The following is a 23,143-nucleotide window of genomic DNA, read 5'->3' as shown; positions in this document are numbered from 1 at the left end:
TTTTGCTTAGGTTTATGAGGAGGACTGACATGAGATTCTTATAGGGAGCATATACAGCACACAGGGAGAGAGGTAAATCTCCTCAGATAACCTCACAGACAGACCAATTACGCATCAAAGTTTTGCAGCGCTTTAGCAAAAGGCAGAAAGGTATACGTCGATTCATGGAACTGTTGCTCCAACGTGTTAGGCCCTGCCTGGTCTTATGTTTATTGCAGTGGTCTTCACGGTCAAAGTGATAAATCAATGGGGGATATCACTTACAAAATATGGCGTTTTAATCTGGACACGATACCGGGCTTAAACAACAAGCGCCGGTCTGAGCGGCGGTCCGTGGAGACGTTCGTGAAACAGGAGACGGGCCCTGGGGAGGCTTTGGCGTCTGGAGATGAATGCATCTCCACAATGGAGCCGGTGCGCAATGCCCGAGTCAGCCTAATGTTTTCCCCCCACTGAGCCGAGTGGTGTGGAACGGAACGGCGGAAAGCAGTTAAATAGATAGCTAATCAAATTCGAGCCCACTTGTCTCCCAACCAAAACATATCGAAACCTGATCCAACGTCTGTCTTGCATCGGACAGAAACACACGGCTATAACGTAACATCTTCATTGGCCGTGCAGAGTGATAATGCCTGTCAGTGTTGGAACAAATCAATGAGGTCCTCTTTAAATGTGTTCACAACGAGGTGTCAAAAACATTCATTGCTAATGCCAATTCTCTCTGTTGGTGTGATTGTAGTTTAATGATATAATGACATTACTGGACATAGACTGAACATAAGACCCCTATCGCTCTTTCTCTCTCTCTCTCTCTCTCTCTCTGTGTGTGTGTGTGTGTGTGTGTGTGTGTAAATGCTTGTGGGCTTATTACCTGCATGAATTACATTTAGGATCGCTCTCTCTCTCTGTGTTTATCTTTCTCTCTCTCTCTCTCTCTCTCTCTCTCTCTCTGTGTGTGTATGTATGTGTGTGCTTCATGAGTCCCAAAGGCAATGCAATCACTGATCCTCCATTGGATAGTGTGCTTAAAAATGGTGATTCTCATACATCTGTCCTAGATGTAAATCTCCATGACCCGTGTCAGTTGCATTTTTAACGGGTGGATTCGGAATGTTTCATATCCGATCTCGGGCCGGTTCCATGATTCCCGAGGTCAGTCAGCTTGGCTGACTGGTCATCTAGTGTGAGAGGCGGAGCACTCACAATGTGAGCCCTGAAGCAGACTGACATGACCGCTACTTGGCTGGGAAGAGCCTTCAGTACCTCATAACTTGGTAAATATTCGTCTTTGCACATGCTGTCACACACACACACACACACACACACACACACACACACACACACACACACACACAGTCACAAAGGCAATGAGATTGACAGGGCTTGGGGTTGTAATTAGGAATGTGAGGCCCACTTCTAACTCCCTGCATACTGTACAGACAAATACACATACAGGCAAGCACACACACACACACACACACACACACACACACACACACACACACACACACACACACACACACACTCATGCGTGCACACATACACATGTACATTACACAAACAGAGGCAGTGAGATTGACAGGACTTGTAATTAGAAATGTGAGGCCCAGTTTTAACTTCCAGAATACTGTACATACACACACATGCATGCATGCACACAGACACACATACACACATGCATGCATGCACACAGACACACACACACACACACACACACACACACACACACACACACACATCCACTCATCCACACACAAACACACACATCCACCTACACATGCATGAACACAGACACACACACACAACACACACACACACACACACACACACACACACACACACACACACAATAATGCACACACACACACACACACACACACACACACACACACACACACACACACACACACACACACACACACACACACACACACACACACACACACACACACACATAGACATATACGAACACAGACACATGCACGCGCACACACACACACACACACACACACACACACACACACACACACACAATAATGCACACACACACCCACACACACACACACACACACACACACACACACACACACACACACACATTCATGTACATTGCACAAAGAGGCAGTGAGATTGACAGGACTTGTAATTAGACATGTGAGGCCCGTTCTAACTTCCAGAATATTTTATGCCCTCGCACATACTGTACACACACACACACACACACACACACACACACACACACACATGCACACAGACGCACACACACACACTCTCTCTCTCTCTCTCTCTCTCTCTCACACACACACACATACACACAAAGGGGCGGCCCTAATTTTGGCCCCTCACCACCCACCTACATTGACTCAAAGTTTAGCAATATGTAGAGTTGTATAGTGCTAGTTAGTTAGCAGTAGTAGTCGGACGATATTGCTTACAGTAATACTTCCTCATACTGACCACTGATAGTCAGAGGTAGGCCTACTTGAGTGGCACCTTTCCTTTGACTAATTTTCAAAACTGTAATGACTGTAATTCCTGATAGATGGCGCTCATGCTCTTTACTGTAACACACTGTATATGAAATGTAACGAGAAAGAGAAATTTAGATCATGCCCCAGGAGTTCAATAAATGACACAAAAAGTCTCATAGTTTTCTACATCTATAAGAGATGAACAAGATGATATGTGACAAAGGCATCATGTGAATTCAAAATGATTACTGTAATGTGAATTCAGGAATTCCTCAAAATTCCAGGGGAGTTTTCAGACTTTGTCCAACAGCAGTAATCTCCTCATACTCACCTTTATAAAATATTGCTCACCCCAAAAAAGCTATGTTTTTGGTTTCCCAGCTCATTCGAAGACGACCTGTCAATTTTATCGACAGTTCACCGAGCGCTCTGCACGCTCCTAAAGTCAAATCTAGCGCCCCCTGCTGTACCACCGCAACACTAAGCCATGCAATTGGTATTGGAGGGCTGAAATGTATAGACAATTTTGCAAACTACAGACAAGTAAACCATACGTTTGTTACATTAACACAGCGCCCTCCACATGCAAAAAAATGTATCCTTGATGAAGATGAGCAAGATATGTGTTTTATATTCACAATAGAAACAGCGAGGGAAAATCCAAACTTAATCAAAAGACACATGCTGCAATTATTGGCATCTCTGGAAAATCTTAAAAATAAAATAAAACAGAGACGTATGCAAGCTTTTGCTCTTATACTTTTGCGCTCCTAAAATAGTGTGTACATTTTTCTCTCACCTGACAGTAGTATTTTTTCTAGTTTATGCTGCCCCCAAGTGGTTGAATCAACAGATAATTCTCTGCCTGTGCCTACAGGGCCATCAACACCATTTATAGAAATGGTCGGTTATCAGACAGACAGAAAGACGGCTGGTTTCATTCTTGAGGATCTGTCGCCACTGAGCTGCTGATCTGCAGGTTACACAAAGGAAGGGAATTATTTGCAGTTCTTATTCAGGATGTGTAATATTTTGGACATAAAAAAGCATTGTACTGCATAGTACTGCTACTGCACTTTACTGCAGAAATGCAAGATTTTGGACATGCAGATATTATCGTACTGCGCTGTACTAGTGCACTTCGGAAAAAAAGGGCAGTACACAGGGTCTGTGTTTCTTGAGCTCTATGGACAACGCTGATTGAACTGAACATCATGCTGAACATGCTCTGTTGTTCATACCAAGAGTGCTACCATTGCTCTTGGACTATCTGAGATTCAAGAGTTATTGTTACCCCTCATTATACGTGTAGTAACACTAAAGAGAGCAAAGATCTTGGGTTTTGGCCTCATTTGCAGTCATAATCGCTAATGTTGTGTGAGTGTAAGTGCTGCTGATTTAGCAGTTTTCTCTTAGTCATAGTGTGTGTATATGTGTTGTGCACATGTGTATATGTGTGTGTGTGTGTGTGTGTGTGTGTGTGTGTGTGTGTGTGTACTGTATGTGTGTGGTGTGTGTGTATGTGGTGTGTGTGTGTGTGTGTGTGTGTGTGTGTGTGGTGGGGTCGTTGTGTGTATGAGTGTGCATGTGTGTGTAATCACAGACAAATACATAACAGGCCCTTATTGTCCATTGTTCATCAGCCTGGTTTCATCAGCTGGTACTGAGCCTGCAGGTCTCAGCCATGAGACAGCAACTCCGCTCGCCAGATGGCTGAAGCTGAGACTCACCATGACTGATTTGGCTGATTTGGTCTGGTTTGGGAATATGGTATTAAGTGCTGAACTGTAGTCTAACAAACGGTATTCTGATTGGCTGATTCCTCTCAACCAGGCGGGTGACATGAGGGCAGTAGGTGCCTCTCATGTAAAGTTTATACGTCCTCCCTCGCTCCTCGGGCCTCGATCCTCACTGATCTACATAAAGAATAATATCGGGGCGGCAACAACGATAGTCTATCCCTTCGTCTATCTTTCTTTATGTAGATCAGTGAGGATCGAGGCCCGAGGAGTGAGGTGAGGACGTATAAACTTTACATGAGAGGCACCCAGTGTGTGCAGTGCTGTGGTGGTCTCCCCTCCCATGGCTCTGGGGAGGCTCTGTCCAAGATGTGCACAGCCATCACTGATGGCCTCAGATGACTGCCCAGAAGAAGCAATGCCACGGGGCAAATGGTGCATGAGACGGACCATTGTGGGTTACATGTGAGACTGCAGAGGCGGACATCCCGGGGTCAGAAAGTAAAAGTCCCGCCAAGCATTTGATCCAACCATTTAGTGAACCAGCTAATCATAATGAGCAGCCAGGTAGATCAGATACTTAGGGTGCCTCTCATTTGGGCTTTTATATGTCCTCCCTCGCTCCTCAGGCCTTGATCCTCACTGATCTACATAAAGAATGACGGGGGGGAAACAATGGGATAGTCTATCCAGTGTTAGTTATAGATCAGTGGGAACGCCCCTCGAGGATCGAGTATCGAGGATCGAGGAGGCATGTTGAGAGGCACCCATAGTGATATCACCTGCACAGGTAGAAAAAGGCAGGACTTTTACTTTCTGGACCCAGGATGTCCGCCCCTGTGTGAGAGACACTCTTTGCACCCTCTGGACATTCCGTCAGAGGAGAGAAACCATGTGTTGAACACCTTTCTCAGTCATGCACACCTGGTAATCCACTTCTTTCGGTCACTAAAGTGTATTGATCCGCAGGCTGGCCAGTTGCAGCGGGCGTACATCTTTGCATAACTCCTAACATAACTCCCAACATCCTAAACATAACTCATGTCAAGGGAATTAAAGAGGAATCCCTTATCTACACACCTGTCTGGTTGGTGACTAGAGCTATCATTAATGGATTCTCTGTATGTGATAAGCAAACTAAGAAATACTCAGTGTAATTTGTTCATGTAATTTATTTTTAGAAACATCTCATACATAATCATCATCATAATCAGAGACTTGTGCTGTTAAAGATGCCGCCTGAGAATCTCAGAATTCAGAAATCAAACTTTGCAACAAAGTTACATGTTTTTGTTTTAACCAACACAGTGTGAAAGTTGTTGTTGTTTCAGTTCAGCAGTGTGAAACTGTTGAGGCAACTTGGCATTGACTGTGAATGCTGCTCCAATAGTATAGAGGGGGTGTAGGGGAGCAGAGGCAGTGTCCACATTGCTTTGGATAGAAATGTCTGGTAAATACTAGTTACCTTTTAACTGAAACTTTCAAATGTGTCCTAAACAACGGTAATCAAAAATTGCATATAGGATTAAAGGCAACCTGTTTTTACTATTCATTTTTGTGGTTCATTTTTATTTTATTTTGATGATTTTGATTTCGACCATTAATTTAGATTTTTTGTGATTTGTGTCCTTTACTTCTCAGTGTTTTTCACTTCACTTTTCACAACTCACCGGGGTCATGTCAGGAGGGTGGAATGGAATCCACCCAGAATGCACCTGACCCAGACGAATATCTGGCTCTCATCCACCCCGGAATGAGACCCGAAGTTTGACCAACTCTATTTTTATTCAGGCCAATTTTGATCTGAATTAGGACATCTATCTATGGAAAACAGCTGAATTAGAACATATTTTTATATGGGCACAAACAGTAAGAGAATTTCATAAATTTGTTTTCTGTGTCTTCTTACTGTTTGTGTCCATATAAAGATATTAGATGAAGAAACTACCCTTTAAACAAACAAAAAGAGGCAATATGAAGATTGAGAAATGAAACAGTAGTTAAATATACATTGTTTAAATCATTTATTGAAATATAGATCATCTGAATGTACATAATCATAACGCATATTACAAATCAGGAGGCTATTGGGAGTAATTATCATACTGTACCTTGGAATAAACACTTCATACCTTATTCTTCCCTTCACCCTTTCTCCCCCGACTTCAACATTCATGTCGCCACAGAAACAGACACAAAAATGCTCACACTTTGTGACCACAAAACAGCAACTACTCCTCAGTTCAAACAAAGCCAACCCAAAGGGGCGAAAAACTAGAGGGGGGAAAAGTGCAACAGTATACAATATGCCTGTGAGGTATATCACAGTCAGCAGTAGGGTCAAAGGGCGTCGGGCAGTGACATAGCTAGGGATTTCAAACGGGGTTATTCACAAAAGCAAAACACACAGAGAGCATTTCATTCCATTTACAACACACTCAAAGGGATGTCAGCTCCGAATGCTAGCGGGCTGGGTCTCATGAAATCAGGGAATGTGTGATGTTTTTTTAAACCATTTGACGACAACGTCACATGAACGCTTACACCATGTTCAATTATTTGCTAAAATACTGTATGAAATAACAAAGGTGTGGCTATGCACCTAAGGGATACTATGGAGACTTGTAGAAAGTGAATTTCATTGGGCTTGTACACAGGCTTCTCGTCCAAACAAAAAGATTCAAAATGTTACATGAGAAAGCAAGATGAGACAGACAATGTCACAATAACAACAACAAAAACAACAACAAAAAAAACACACTGACTTCTCAACATCTCAACATCTCCACCATGGCTGCCATGTAGAGAAACCATGAATCGTGAATAAAAGCAGCCTGCGGAGACATGAGTTGGTCTGGTGTACTGTCCCCCCACCCCCTCCCACTTGCCTGACTGCTTTGGTCTGCGTTCTAACATGCTGGAGAAGGTCCACTCGCAGAGCTGGTTAAACCCGGCTACACACGTCTTGTAGGAGGCCATTTTCCGCCATCACCTCACATGTTTTCAGGAAGTGTCTATCTGAGGTGTTTGCTGTCACAACGCCCACAAGTCCAATTAAAAACAAAAAAAAAGTGACAAGTTCATCCTTATCAACCGTCTCAGCGTAATATGGCAGGAGCCAAAGCTATCCCTCCAGGTGATATTCCGTCTGTCAGTTCTTAAGTCCAGCACGTCCGATCTCCAGCAAAGCCACTACTCCAAAACTAGCAACACACACACTGTAAACGCTCAACCGAATATCTATAAAGCATATTATAATCATCATCATCATCATCATCATTCTCGCTCCTCTGAAGAATGGTTGAAGGGTGGAAGCACTCAATTTTTACATACAGCATCAGAACATATTCCAGCTTATTCACAACAATAGGTTGGTATGTACCTTGACTCATTTGGTTTATAACACTGGCCAATGGCAGCCATTGCTCAAAATGTTTCTGTATATCACAGGTTAACATAAAGCTAATATAAGTATTGCTTTTGGTTGTAGGAAAGAGTAGGACACGGGTAAATATAATGATGACTAAAATAAGAAAATATAGACCAAATACAAATGAAATAGTTTAGCATGACAAAACTAAGGACCTAATGATGTTGGAGGCAATGAAATTGAGATGTGATGCTATCTATATCTATCTATCTATCCATCTATTCTGCTCTAGCTTCTAGTCTACTGTCAAAATAAACATGCCTTTTGCTGTGCTATTTGAGTTCCTGTTGGATGATTTCAAAACGGTATCATGGTGTATTTTACAAAAGGTCTAAGTCACAGAGGTGCATGCAACTTATAAACCTTAGTCATATTCTTCATTTACAAAAAAAACCTTCTTTACACACACTCAGTCTCACTCACATACATACACGCTCACTCACTCGATTACTCACTCTCTTACACACACACACACACGCACACACACACAGACATACACTAATCTAATATTCACAAATAATACATATTTATATGTGCTAGAAAGTAAAAAAATAAATTCAAACGGCATGTATTCAATAGTTGACCACTACGATTGCTTATAAAAACATAGATTCATAGTTTAGCGATTGTGCTTTTCAATTCAAAGTAAGTTATTGGTCCTTATCGGAAGTCAACTGGTGACAGAGGAACATTGTGTGTGTGGCTGAGAGGGAATTGACATGCAGTCCATGCGGAATACCACAAAGGTCCGGACTGAGTGATGATGGATCCGGAGAGACCATCTGATGCTTGTTTTCTCTTGTTTAAATAAATGTCTGTAGTGGTTTTTGACAGTCTTGATGGACTATAAAAGTAAGAGGTCCTGATGTTGGTTTAAGTCCGTTTTGCTGCTTTTGTTCAGGTCTTCGATGTGTCCTTGCTTATCTCGCTGCGTCAGGAATGCCCACTGAAATTCTGTACATTAAAAAAAAACACACACAAACACACACACACACACACGTATTGTATGTCCATAGGCTATTTGTATAATCTCGAGTGTGTGATTCAGGAGAACAGGAGATATGACCTTGTTTACACTTGCCGCTGAAAAACGTAACGTTAACGCTGTTCTCCGTTCTCAGTCAGTCCTCCACCCCAGAAGGGGGCAATGTTCGAGTGAAAGGAATCCACACGCACAGAGTGTCACTGATGGCTCTCCACCACAGAGGAAGCAAAGTGGTTTGTTTTTGATCCGAGGAGGGATTTCAAGGGTGGAAACCGGGAGGGGGAGGGGGAGGGGGAGGGGGTGGGGGGGGGGGGTGAGATGAAGAGGAAGTAGTTGGGGGTGGGGGTAGGTGTTCTTTGAGGAAGACGTCTTCAGAATGTTCTTTGGCTGTAGAGCAGACGGGCTGGTAGTAGCTTAGCTTGTAGTCTCTACTCCTCGCCCTCACACCCCCCTCACCCCCTCCACAGAGCGACATCGTACAACAAGACAGTGTCCACTCTGGAGGACTTGTCCCGGGCGGTGCTGGGCATCACAGGAAGCTGTCCTCCACCAGGTCGCTGGAGTCTAGGCACATCTCGTCCAGCAGGGTGATGTCCTCCAGGGTCTCTCCCTCCATCCGCTTGGCCAGGGTGGAGCTGCTGGAGCCGGTCTCGATGGCACTCTCATCCGACGTCTGTGAGCTACAGGGAGGGACAGAGAGTGGACAGAGCTCAGTCGTGAGCTTTCTGCTGATCTTCATGGAACTTGATTGCAACGGATGCTCACATTTGAATGATAAAACATTGAGCTCTTTTATTCTGTTTGGAACGAATTCCACTAGTTTCTCATCTCCTGGTTTAAGAGTTGATCTACAAAACCTGATGATTGAAACTAGACAATACTTCTAAACTCCAATATTAGAATTATAAATAATCTTTACTTTCACCGTTACCTAGATGGTTAAAAACTAGGTAAGGAGGAAAGGAGAGGCATGGAACACAGTCTGAAGATGCCACCTAGTGGTCATAGTATGGAGTAGCACTGCAACATCTCAGCAATACAGTAATACATAGGACAGAATAGTCACTCCGTGCATGAGATTTGTGTACCACTACAAACGTGACGATAAAATAAAATGCCAAAGTATTCATACTCCAAAAGACATGAATCCAGGAGGAGACGAAAACTGGCCCAAACAGAGCCAGACCTGGTCTAGATCTGGCTTTGACTCGGCACAGATACAGTATGTATATGTTTATGTTCGCATGTTGATGGGATTTGCCAGACGCTTTGTCCAAGGCGATATGTTAAATCTATTCCAGATGTGGGAGTTATCATCAGCCTCTGTGTATGTAGAGAGGCGGTGGTAATGCATAGGTTTGGGGGGTGAGGATGGGGGGGGGGGGGGGGGGGGTTACCTGTGGCGGTTCCTCTTGCCGTACTCCTCGTCGGACATCGGGTCCAGGTCGGGCAGGGGGATGATGTAGCCGCTGTCCGAGCTGAGGCGCTGCTCGTCGAAGCCGCTCTCGCGGTCCTTCAGCTTGCCCTGGTTCTTGTAGGTGACCCCGATGTAGTTGTCGTCGTCGTCGATGCCGATGACACTGCCGCCCAGGCGCTGCACGCGGGTCACGGCCGGGTGATCGCTCTTCAGGAAGTCGTGGTTCATTCGCTCGTAGCTCTGAAGGGAGACGATGACACAGCAGACAACATAAGGATGGAAATGTAGAGGTTTACCGTAATTTCCTGACTATTAGCCGCGGCTTATATACATTGATGTTGCTAAATTTCTTCAGCTATGAGGTTAATACAGGGGGGCAGTTAATATGGTGTCAATATGGCTTTGTTTCTTTTAACTTGCGTAAAACACAGTCCTGCGGCTTATACACAATGCGGCTTATATGCAGGAAATTACTGTATGTGTCTTTACTATACACTGTCTCAGAGGTTCAGAGCAGTAGCGAGGAGGACTGTTATGCCCTCAAGATATCTGTAGAGGGCACTGTCGGGTCATGTTTGGTGTGTTTCTGCTAAACATAGACGTTGAAACCTCAGCTCAGGAATTATGATTTATAAACGGGCTGTGGCTGGTTATGCAACATAATGCATGAGACACTGCCGCCTATGATAGTTGTTGTGGCCTGAAAAGTTCATATTTTAACTTTCAAATCGAACGCTTCTCTCAATTCCAGACATGACGTACAGCAACGATGCAGAACTGGGTGACAAGATAGACTATTTGTGCCAGATGTTCAATTTTGTACAAATGTTCACATTTAGTTGATTGAATTACATCTATTTTGGAGATTTCAGGATCTCTGCAGAGATTTTAAATCCTCTAAATACATACACTTCCATTGCCAGCGGCCTCCATTTTACCAACGTTTTACCAAAAATTATACACCCACCCAATTTTATGCAAAAAAACAGCAAATGCCAATCTTCTCGGAGCAGCACGGCGGAGAAAGCACTACCTGCCTCTAGTAAATATGGGTAATGGTACCCTAGGCTGCCACGCGCTCCACCCAGTCAGACGTATGCTCCATTACAGCAGCTGATCTGCGGTCAGCCCTCTCTCTCCCCACCGGCCTTTAGGAAGCCTGTAAAGCGACCGCACTTCCCACCACACCCCAGCCAGAGGCGCTATAACAGGAGCTAGTTATTCCACAGCAGAGGCAGAGAGGCAAACCGACCTTGGCCCCTGGTGGCGCTGGGAAACGGAGTTTGAAGTGCCATGTGTGGCGTCAGTTTTAATAGAGCAGTTATGGTCGAGGCCCGCGGGGGCTGAGGCTGGAGAGGCGTCGTTAGCGTTAGCGTTGGCGGCTGCTGGGGCGTTTTTACCGAGTAGCAACAGGGGTGTTAGCCAGCTGGAACGCCAACGGCGACGGCAGCCATGCTAATCACCGACACAGAGGCCTCGGAAACACACACGTTACTAAGGACTCTCTCTCTCTCTCTCTTCTCCTCTCTCTCTTTGGGAAACTACTCCTTACTTTACCTCTCCTTCTCTCAGTCTAAGAGAGTCCTCTCTCTTTCTCTCTCTCTTTCCGTCTCTAAAGCCCGTAGGAAACACGGCACGCTTAAACGACAGGAAGTGGTTGGCGTTCCGTCACAGCACGGGGATGGATAAGTTCACCATTTTATTGGTGCTTAGGAGGGAATTAAGGAATCCCTGTGGCTCCAAAATGGAGGTTGAGGAGAGAAAAAAAGGACAAAATGATGGATGGAGTGAGAGAAATGGATCGCAGAGAGAATGCTAAAGGAGGGGGGGGGTCGCGACCCGTGTCTGTCTGAGAGTGTGAGAAAGAGGAGAAAAGGTAAGAAGGAAGAGGGCGGAGAGAGAGAGAGGGAGATAGAGGTACAGTACAAGAGGGGACAAGGGAGTACGGAGGGGATTATTCAAAGGTTAAAGGTCAAGGTGTGTATAATGAGAGAGGAGCTGTGGGAGAACTAAGTGAGTGTGTGTGTCAGAGAGTGAGAGAGAGCATGTGTGTGTGTGTGTGAGTGTTTGAGCGAGAATGAGAGTGTGTGCATTTGAGTGTGTGTGTGTGTGTGTGTGTGTGTGTGTGTATGTATGTGAGAGAGAGAGAGAGAGAGAGAGAGAGAGAGCAAGCATGTGTGTGTGTGAGTGTTTGAGTGTGTGAAAGTGTGTGTTTGTGTGCAAGAATGAGGGAGCGAGAGTGGAGTGGATGAATGCAAAGAGAGAGATATAGAGATAGAGGGAGGTGGTTGAGACATACCCTCTTGTATCCTGCAGGCAGTAGCGATGCCACAGTCTCGCTCAGGCTCAGGAAGGAAGGTCTCTTCTCTGGCTCACTGTTCCAGCACCTCGACATCATCTCATAGCTGCAAGACAGCAAGCGCACCAGTTAATACAGACACACACACACACACACACACACACACACACACACAGACACAGACACACACACACACAACAAAACTAAACTATTTCATCTCAGTTGAACATTCTTAACTTCAATTTACTATATGATTGAATCCAGACTTAACATAATTCAGTCCCTGTTAAAACACTCATACACAAGTTTAACACACTGAGCCACAACTGCAGTTCAGGCCAAAACGAACATGTTGAGCTGAGAGACAACCAGACTATTCAGTGCTTCAAATGTTAACGTGGAGCACTTCATCATACAGTAAGTGCCACCGGGCCAAGAAAATGTTAGAAAATAAGAAAATTGAGTTTGAGCATTTAAGCGCACTGAATATAGAACACACTTGCACATGATAAATAATAATTTAACCTCTGAGGAGTCTCTCAGGAAGTGTGTGCACTGACACTATGCTCTGTGTGCCTTCACATAAAAGAAGGACATTCACGTCAGGCGATCTCTAGATAACATGGCAAATGTAAAGCGCTTTGAGCTGCATTCTGTGTATTAAAGGTGCTATGAAGTAAAAATAAAGCCTATTATTATTATTATTATTATTATTATTATTATTATGACAGTAGCGGACATACACATCATCAGAGGCATGCTCAGGTTTGGCCATTCTGTAGCCACTCTTGATCTTGTTGTAGAAGCTCGAGTCGACCACCATGCCAGGGTACGGAGTCCCTCCTGCAGGACAAAACAAACACAAGAACAGAAAGACATTAGCATGTCGTCTATATATACCGATTCAAAAGAGTTCCATCATCATTATCATACAGTAGTAGTTCCCACAAAGTTTCTGTTTTTAACATTCCATGTTATCTTTATGTGGTGGAAGTAGTTTCAGAACAAAATAGAACGTTCGAGCATTGTTTTTGTTTTTCTTGTTGAAAGGGTCTATAAAATCTTTTTGTATGTTTCAGGTCTGAGATCACTACTCGTTCCATGATGCCAGGTTATTGGGGGCATATTTAGTCCTGATCTCAGCACAGTTGAGGCTTACTAACCGAGAGAGAAGATCTCCCACAGCAGGATGCCATAGGACCAGACGTCACTGAGGGTTGTGTACAGGTTGTCAAAGATGCTCTCTGGAGCCATCCACTTGACAGGCAGGAATGTCTGTGGGGAACAATGCACAAGTTACACCATGTCTCTCTCACACACACAAACACACATTCAGGTGTACATGTAAACACACTATCTCACTTACGCTTCCTTTGGAGACATAGTTGTTGTCATGCATGATGTCTCTGGCCAGGCCAAAGTCGCAGATCTTGACTATCTTTCCTTGAGAGAGCAGGACATTCCTGGCGGCCAAATCCCGATGCACACACTGAGGGGGGAAGAGAGAGAGAGAGAGAGAGAGAAAGAAAGAGAGACAAGGGTGAAAAACGGAAGATAAACTAGACGTCCAGTCAGTAAACCTCCATTCATTCGTGTATTCATTTACTCCCGTTCATTCATTCACTCAACTGATGTCATTCACTCGTTCACTACGCCTCAGAAAGACCCATCTAACATTTCCTTTCTACCGCACACACACACACACACACGCCACTCTTTTGTGAACGTCTCCTTTTGTCCCGATCTCATTCACATACTTCAACTGTCTTCTCCTTTCTTGCTCCTCATTCTTGTTCCTTTCAAAAGGCCATTATTTATTTTCTTTTCTTGCACTCTCTCTCTCTCTCTCTCCCTCCCTCCTCTCTTGGTGGTCTCGGTCTTGGCCTTGTTGAGCCAACACCGGCTTTTGGGGTTTCTCTCTCTGTCCTTGGGAAAAAAAAAATCTCTCCTCCGCTGTCCAGTGCGCGGGCCGTCGGGGGACGATCAGTGTAATACTGAATTAGTAGCTTACTGCTGCCGCTACCATGTAATCACGCGCTGCAGCGGACGGGTAATGACAGTCCGCGGCGCGCTATTTACGTCCCCGCTAGCCCTCTGCGCTGGGGTGAGCTCAGCCTACACACTCACGGCTATCGCTAACCCCGCCATTAGAGCGCCCGCGGGCCGCTCGGTAGAGCTGTCATCTTCAGAAAAACACGAGGCCCCCCCCCCCCCTCCCCGGACCCTGTAACCTGCCATCATGTTAGCGGTTAGCATAGAAAACATGCGGCGCAGAATGGCTCCCCCCCCCCCTGCCACTCCCACCCTCACCCAAAACACTTGTACACAAACAGGCCATCACCAGGCACTGGGCTAATGTGCACTGCTGTTTGCAGCGAAATGACAGCCTCGAGTTACACCACTAATGCACAAATCACCGACTGCCAGAAAGGCAGGGTGAATCTCAGCAAGAGCTGAAAGCTCTGGTTTTAGAAGCGGCCTGGTCACTGACGAAAAAAGTACAGCAGGACCGACGGTACACACAGTGCACCATTCAAAAAAGCTACCTCAATGAAACTAAACCGCTGTAACGAGCAATATATCTTCACAAGCATCGCTTGTCAAAAGATCTCTCACGGTCTCCTGCACTTCTGTCCACACTGTACTTTAAATGTTGGTATGAGCCATTTTATGTTTTATTCTTTGGGCGTTCTACAATGAAACTGTTGAGGCTGCTGTATGTTCCAATCTAGTGAAACGTTCACCTTTTGCGATACAACTTTGTCTAGTCAGCGTGCAGTGATTTGACACTTTTCTGGATTTTATTAACAACTGCACATCACTAGCACCTGAAAATCAGAAGACTGTGCATGGGAACTGTTCTTTTTAGTGTGTCTTTGTCTAGTATTGTGGTGATTTTGCTGTGTGTTGTGTTGCTGTGTTTCTGTAGCTGGGAGTGCATGGGGCAGCTCGAGAGGCGCACTCACGTTCTTGGAGGCCAGGAACTCCATGCCCCGGGCCACCTGGTAGGTGAAGCTGAGCAGGTCCATGGTGGTGAGGCCCTCGTTGCTGTCATCGGAGAGCAGACTCTCTCCCTCACCTTCTACAGGGACAAACACACACACACACACACACACACACGGGGCGAGAGAGAGAGAGAGAGAGAGAGTGTCAGGGTTTCTCACCGCTGAATGACTCAGCACAGGCTACCAACGAAACTCATGTGTGTTTGTGTTTGCTCAAAGAACACACACACACACACACACACATTGAGCGTATTTATAGCACATCTATAGCCGTTCTGAACCGATGGCAGGGCAAAGTATGCATTAAGACACGCGCGCTGCAATTACTCTCCCAAATTGAAGGGTACGAGGAAGGCAATGCCCCATTTGAGAGCCGAGGAAGGGTGCGTCCCCTTTCGCTATCGCTGGCGAAACTTCACTGGCGAACCGCGGCCTGTCCTGGCCAAAGTGGGCAGTTGAGCCGAGCCAAAGTGACCAGAGCAAAACATAGAGAGAGAGAGAGGAAAAGAGGACGCATGGGAAGGAGGAAGGAACGTGGGGAAGGAAAATGTGAGAGGACGGCAAGGAGGAAAGATAGATAAACAGAGAGAGAGAGAGAGAGAGAGATGATGATGATGATGATGATGAAAAGGAGAGCAAGAAAGACTAGAATAGGGATGAGGATGAGAGTGTGGGAATGTGGGACTATGGGTGGTTAGGTGAAAAGGAGGAGGAGGAGAAGGACGTGGAGAAGGAAAAGAAAGGGGTGAAGAGAGAGAATAAGGTGAAGGAGGAGGAGGAGGACGTGGAGAAGGAAAAGAAAGGGGTGAAGAGAAAGAATAAGGTGAAGGAGGAGGAGGAGGACGTGGAGAAGGAAAAGAAAGGGGTGAAGAGGGAGAAGAAGGTGAAGGAGGATGAGGACGTAGAGAAGGAGAAGAAGAGGAAGAAAGAGAACGGTTGTTGTTGGAGATGTAGGAGAAGATTAGAGTAGGAGGAAAAGGAGGTGGAAGAGGAGAAGGGAGGTAGTGATGCGTTATAGTTGAGTTGCTCATAGGAGTGTGAGAGGAGAACGAGAGATGAGGAGGTGGAGAAGGAGGAACAGGAGGAGCAGGTGGAGGAGGAGGAGCAGGTGGAGGAGGTGTGTGTACCATTTTTCTGAGAGGGCGGGTGGTCGTAGTCAGAGCCCTGCAGGTGTGAGTACTTGGAGGCCTGGTTCATCTCCAGCATTGGCACGTACTGGGTGGTGTCTGCCTGCTTCATGTCCATGTAGTCCCCTTTGCCCTCGAACGACAGGATCACATAGCTGTAACCACACACACACACACACACACACACACACACACACACACACACACGCACACACACAAAAACACACCATCAGGCATCAGATGTGAGCACACCAAATTCAATGATCTCATGATTAGTTCCCTGTCAACATGTTGTCAGCCTTCACTATGAAATGGCCATCGCTGCGCAATAACCTCATTGTTTACGAGTGGGCGGCTCCCGGAGAGCGATGACCTCATCTCGGGCCAGCTGTGTTACTCAGGAAGACCCACAGGGGAGCTGCGGACAGTGACATCACTACTCCTGCGCCGCGGCTAGCGTGGTCCACTAATGGTCAGACAACAGCAGGACACAGCAGGACGCTGTCACACAGGTGACACCCCCCCCCCCCCCCCCGCTTCCCGTCAGGGCTGAGGACAGGAAGTGGGGTCCTCAGAGAAGGAGGTGCCTCAGTGTGGGGAGGTTAGGGAGATTAGATCACCATCAAGTAATTCTCTCTATCTCCATCTCTCTATCTCTCTCTCCATCTCTCTCTCTTTCTCTCTCCATCTCTCTCTCTCCATCTCTCTCCCTTTCCCTCCATCTCTCTCTTTCTCCCTTTCTCTAAGCACCTGGACCTGCCTGCCTGCCTGCCTGCCTGCCCCCCCCCCCCACACACACACACACACACACACAGACACACACACACACACACTCACTGAATCTACTGAGTTGTCACTGCCCCTCTTCAGTAATGAATGGGTGCTAAACAGCTCTGATTGGATTAGGTGGAAATCTAAGAGTGCTCTCTCTCTCTCTCTATTTCTCCGTGGAATCCCTGATGTCCCCTCGCTGGAGATTCGATTATCCGCGGAGAGACGCCAGGCAGACCTCTTCGCTCCCCTCGGCGCCTTCCACTCGGCCGCCACTCCACAAAGAGCCGACTGTCGCCCGAGGGCATGTCCGTGGGCATCCAAAAACACCCATGATGAAGCACGTGGCGCTCGCGGTTTGCGCCAACCAGAACGGGCATCTAAGTGAGGGCCCTTGATGGATCGGGAAAACGTAACTCTGTGGGACGCAGACCAGGGACGGGGATCATGGGACGGATCCATATTTATATCTCAAAGGGCACCCTGTTCGGCCGGTTAACTCAATTTCAAACGGATTGCCCAGGGTAGGTGGGGTGGGGTGGGTGCGGAATGGCACTGTTTTCTCCTGGGCGGTGTTGGTGAAGGCACTGAGCGTATTCTCCGAGTGGGTAAACAGCGGGTGGAGGTGGTGTCAGGGGTGTGTGTGTGTGTGTGTATGGGGGAAGGTCAACTCAGTGTCAAAGGGCTGCTCCCACCACACACACTCTCCCGGTGTGAGTGGATGCCACTTCTTTTGCTAAGTGTAAATACACTTAACGTATTCTCTGAGGGAAACAGCAGGTGGGTGATGTTTGTGTGTGTGTGTTGTATGTGGCCAGTGGTCAGTGGCGTGACTCACCTTCTGCTGGTCTCGTCGGCGGGGTTGATGCCGAAGATGTCCAGCTCCTTCTTGCCCTTCTCTGGGTGGTGACTCAGGAAGCTGTCACGGTTCTTGTGCAGGTAGTTGACCAGGTCGCCATAGAAACAGTACTCAGTGATGATGTAGATGGGCCCTGCAGCAGGCAGAAGAGGAAGCGACAGAGAGAGGAAGAGAATATGAGAGAAAGAGAAAATGAGAGAAAGAGAGAGAAAGGAACAGAAATAAAGAGTGAGCAAGAGAGACAGGGAGAGGATGAGAGACAAAGCCAAGAAAGACGAAGAAAGAAAAAGACAGAGAGAGAGAGAGACAGAGATACAGAGAGAGAAAGAGAGAGAGAGGGAGAGAGAGGGAGAGAGAGAAAGGCAGGTATTAGTCTGCATGTCGGTGTTATCAGGGGCTCATAAAAGCCCCTAAAAGCCCCTGCAGTGAAGCCGGCCCCTTGAACAGGTCAATAAAAAACAGCAGCCTGTTAACATTCCTCAGCCTCGGAGCAGGCTGACCAGGGCTGACCAGAGCAGAGCTGACCAGAGCAGAGCAGTTGCCCAGCTAAAACACACCCTGCTGCTGGCTGCCACTACTCCACTGCTCCAGACGTGTGTTTGGAGTGGACTCTGATCCTTGGCCTGGTCTGTGTGTGATGTTTGTGTGTGTGTGTGTGTGTGTGTGTGTGTGTGTGTGTGTGTGTGTTTAAATTACGTCATAAAGTCTGTTGGCATGTGCTGGTGCATGTAACTACAGATGTGTAAGTATGGGTTGATGTCCAGACAAACAAGAGTATGTGTCTTTGGGTGTGTCTGTTTACGTGTGTGTGCGTGTGTGTGTGTGTGTGTGTGTGTGTGTGTGCTTCTGCAGTCACCTGACTTGGTGCAGGCTCCGAGCAGGTTGACAATGTTGAGGTGCGGGCCCAGGTGAGTCATGATCTTCAGCTCAGACATGAGCGCCTGCTTCTCACTGGAACGAGCCGTCGCTGTGTAGCGAGAGAGAGAGAGAGAGAGAGGGGGGTAGAGAGAAAGATAGAGAGAGAGAGTGAGAGAAGGAGAGAGACAGAGAGAGCAAGAGAGAGAGAGAGAGGGAGACAGAGAACAAGAGAGGAGAGAGACAGAATGAGAGAGAGAGAGAGAGAGAGGGGGAGGGAGACAGTGAGCAAGAGGGGAGAGAGAGAAGGAGACAAACAGAGAGAGTAAAAGAGGGAGACAGAGAGAGAGCGAGAGAAAGAGATTGAAGGTGTTATTTCACGGTGAAAGCGCTACAGGGTGTTGCTTTAACAGGGAGATAGGGCTGATGGGTTCAGGGAGGGTGCTAGCGGATGGACTGCAGCGGTAGTGAGTGAGTGAGTGAGCGAGCGGTGCAGCAGACTCACGTTTCAGCATCTTCACGGCCACCTTCATGACGGGCTGGGAGCGGCTCAGACCGTAGGCAGTGCCCTCCACCACCTTCCCAAAGGCCCCCGAGCCCAGAATACGACCTGGGAGAGGACAGAGAGAGGGAGAGGGAGGGAGGGAGGAGAGATGGAGGGAGAGAGAGGGAGGGAGAGGAGAGATGGAGAGAGAGGGGAGAGAGGAGAGAAAAAAGAAAAAGCAAAAAAAGGTTAAGAGAGAGGCCGAGAGCATAATCAGTTTCACATTCCCACCTCACACACGCACATACACACACACACACACACACACACACACACAAACACACACACATTTACTCTCTCATTTGTTTCACAGTCAAGCTATTATACTGACAAATATCAAGCAATTACGCTGACAAATGAACAGTACACAGTAAGCACATACTGACGCAAACACAAACACATACACACACAGACATAAACATAGACACAGACACTAACACAGACGCAGTGTCATGTTTGAGCTTTTTAGACCAGACCGTGTTTTACGACTTTTCCCAAAGGGAGACGAGAGTCTCTTTGATCGCTGAGCTGCGCACTAAAAGCTACACACTTTGCCCCTCCTTCTCTCTCTCTTTCTCCCCTTCTCCTTCAATCTCTCTCCTCCTCTGCACCCTTTCATCCCTCTCTTTTACTCTTCTCCCTCTCTCTTTCTCTCTCTCCCTCCCTCTCTGTCCGTCCCCACCCATCCAGATGACCTCCACCTCCTCCCTCTTCTGGTTAAAATGAAGTGAAACATCACAGCCTCAGCCTGATTGGAATCTGACCACAGCATGACCGCAGCCCATCCAGAGACCCACCAGAATGTGACTGGGCTATGACCGCAACATGACCACACTTAGATTACACCCAGAGAGAGAGAGACAGAGAGAGAGAAAGAGAGATAGAGAGAGAGAAAGAGAAAGAGAGAGAGTAAATATACTGTAGGCATGTTGTGTTGAGATACCCTTAAATGTCATTTCAGCCCACTGCCATTTGCTTCATGTCTGCCATCTAGCTAGCTGGGATGACCAGGGACCTAACGCCAAAGATCATTAAGTTCTGAGCAAGATACTTCATGAGAAGCCACTACCTGGAACCCGAATCGCAAGAGGGAGGGGGGGGGGGGGCAAAATCCCCCTTTATGCAGAGCTGTTCCATTGAAGTCTATGGACATATGCAAAGGAAGTGATCCCTGTTTTGCGCCCATAGACATGAACGACGACGTATCTTGGATCTTTGCTAACGCCACAGGGCAGAGCTTGAGTGGTCCGCTTACCCAGCACCAAGCCGTCACGAGGGAACTCCCAGCGTGAGTCATAGGGAAGCTGCATGGGGTCCACGTAGATGTACTCGTGACCGTCCGGACTGACCGACTCAATCACCCGCCACCGAATCTCATAGCGTGGCTTCTGTAGAGGAGAGAGAGAGAGAGGGAGGGAGGGAGGGAGAGAAAGAGAGAGAGAGAGAGGGAGAGGAGGGAGAGAGAGGGAGATTGTGGTGTGAAATCCCTTTCATTAACTGATCTCAGTGCAGTTTTCCCAGGCTCACCCCTGATCGTACGGGAGAACTGAATGGAACTACACATGTAGCCTATGTATGATCACATGGATAAAAGTGTGAATAAAGGAGAGAATGACTCTGACATGTGAGTGAATGAGTGAATGAGATAAATGAATGAGTGATTAGTGAGTGAGTGAGTGAGATAAATGAATGAGTGATTAAATGAGGGGAGTAGATGCACTGGTGCGTGAATGGAGTAAGAGAGAGTGAGTGAGTGAGTGAGTGAGTGAGTAAGTGAGTGAGTGAGAGCAAGAGTGAGAGACTCCATTAGTGTGAGAGTGTGTATAGAGAGGTGAGAGATTGAGAGTAAGAGTGGGTGTGTGAGATTTATGTGTGGGTGAGAGTGAGTGAGTGAGTGAGTGAGTGAGTGAGTGAATCAGTACCTGTTTCCAGATAATGACCAGCACAATGAGTGAGATGATGACAATGACCAGCAACACCAGCACAGCAGCTGCCACGGTCAGCTCCGAGTGAGGACCTGAGGCACGAAACACACAACATGAGCAAATATGCACACACACACACACACACACACACACACACACACACACACACACACACACACACACACACGTCACACACACTCCCCTTACTGAGGTGCAGGGTTATCAGTCTGTGAAGTCTAAATGGACTGACTGGCGGGGAGGCTAACATAACACAGAGAAAGGGTCAAGCTAACTGATGACCTCGGGGAAAGTGGATACAACATGGAGGATCATTACGTCTCTGAAAGCCACCCCAGTTTCAGGAGGATGCCATTTTAATGAGCTGTCCAGAAACCCAAATGTCTCGTAAAATGCCTTCAGGCAATGGCAGAGTCGAGTATTAAAAGTGAATGCAAATTTGAGATTAATATACTTGAGAGCGAACGAGTACATCACGCCATATTTGAATACGTATCTAAATAGAAAGACATATTTGAATACACAGCCAGATGATTCCTGAAAAGTGAATGAGTGTCCTCCCATAGCTCTCTCTGAGAGAGCAGCGTAAAAGAGAGTCTCTCTCAGTGTCTTTCAGGACTTTCCTTCCGCCCAATTCCCACAGCGAGTTCCAAATGAACAACAACAAAAAAAAAGATCACCATGAAGTCATCTGTCATGTCTTTTGCGGGACTGTTTGGGAAGCGCTTACCGCTGGACACCAGCTTGACCTCCCGGGTGACGGCGGCCATGCCGTTCTTGGCCAGGCACCGGACGGCCAGCGTGTCCTCCAGATGACCGAAGATCACCTGGGTCTCCAGCTGCATGTCCTGGTTGACGTGCGTGTCCACGGTGATCTCAGTGGAGTTGGCGGGTAGCGGGCTCCACTGGGTGGAGTCATTGGCACAGCTGAGGGGAGAAGGGTGGGGCAGGAGGGGTAACAGGGGGGGGAAGGGTGGAGAGAGGGGGGTAAAGGGGAGAGGGTGACCATGATGACAGAATGAAGTCATGTATAGCAGATGATACTAAATATATCTCAGTGTCAGAGAGAGGGAAGAGAGAAGATGGAGAAATAGTGTAGATAGAAAGGAGGAAGAGAAGAGAGAGGAAGGAGGGAGGAAAGGAAGAAAATAAAGAAGAGATAAAGAAGAAAAAGATCAAAAAGCATAGGAAAGAGAGAAAAAGACAGAAAGAGAGAAAAGCAAGCTAGAGATTGATGGGGCAATGATGGGTCCAGGAAGACAGAAACTGTAGAGATCTACTGGGGAAACAGGACTGTAGAGATCTACTGGGGAAACAGGAGCGTAGAGATCTACTGGGGAAACAGGAGCGTAGAGATCTACTCGGGGAAACAGGAGCGTAGAGATCTACTCGGGGAAACAGGAGCGTAGAAATCTACTGGGGAAACAGGAGCGTAGAGATCTACTGGGGAAACAGGAGCGTAGAGATCTACTCGGGAAAACAGGAGCGTAGAGATCTACTCGGGAAACAGGAGCGTAGAGATCTACTGGGGAAACAGGAGCGTAGAGATCTACTGGGGAAACAGGAGCGTAGAGATCTACTCGGGAAGGTCTACTTACTGTTTGATGTTCTTACAGATGAACCAATCCACATCTGGCATGGGCTCCCCCCCGGCGATGCACACCACCGACTGACCCGTGGTGGAGCCGTGGTGGAGGT

The 23,143-nt window shown here is 46.9% G+C and overlaps 1 protein-coding gene across 2 annotated transcripts in view; it reads right to left on the bottom strand.

Annotated features, from left to right (window-relative positions):
* Window positions 1–6,217: 6,217 nt before the first annotated feature.
* Window positions 6,218–23,143, bottom strand: part of pdgfra (platelet-derived growth factor receptor, alpha polypeptide) — a 29,178-nt gene continuing 12,252 nt past the window's right edge. For both annotated transcript variants that reach the window (XM_062557091.1, XM_062557092.1), the window contains exons 15-29: window positions 23,044–23,143; window positions 22,176–22,372; window positions 21,425–21,519; window positions 20,758–20,890; window positions 19,464–19,568; window positions 18,960–19,070; window positions 18,083–18,236; window positions 16,474–16,628; window positions 15,308–15,423; window positions 13,708–13,830; window positions 13,505–13,616; window positions 13,085–13,184; window positions 12,342–12,447; window positions 10,023–10,282; window positions 6,218–9,305 (exon numbers count right to left, since the gene is read on the bottom strand). The exon at window positions 23,044–23,143 is cut by the window's right edge and continues 27 nt beyond it. In XM_062557091.1, coding sequence (XP_062413075.1) covers window positions 9,155–9,305; window positions 10,023–10,282; window positions 12,342–12,447; window positions 13,085–13,184; window positions 13,505–13,616; window positions 13,708–13,830; window positions 15,308–15,423; window positions 16,474–16,628; window positions 18,083–18,236; window positions 18,960–19,070; window positions 19,464–19,568; window positions 20,758–20,890; window positions 21,425–21,519; window positions 22,176–22,372; window positions 23,044–23,143 — 2,018 coding nt within the window. In that variant the 3' untranslated portion in view covers window positions 6,218–9,154. The remainder of the gene's footprint in view (window positions 9,306–10,022; window positions 10,283–12,341; window positions 12,448–13,084; window positions 13,185–13,504; window positions 13,617–13,707; window positions 13,831–15,307; window positions 15,424–16,473; window positions 16,629–18,082; window positions 18,237–18,959; window positions 19,071–19,463; window positions 19,569–20,757; window positions 20,891–21,424; window positions 21,520–22,175; window positions 22,373–23,043) is intronic.

Source organism: Sardina pilchardus, chromosome 15, assembly GCF_963854185.1.
Source record: "Sardina pilchardus chromosome 15, fSarPil1.1, whole genome shotgun sequence".
In the NCBI taxonomy this organism is placed as follows: Eukaryota; Metazoa; Chordata; class Actinopteri; order Clupeiformes; family Clupeidae; genus Sardina; species Sardina pilchardus.
This window is presented reverse-complemented; position numbering and strand designations above follow the sequence as displayed.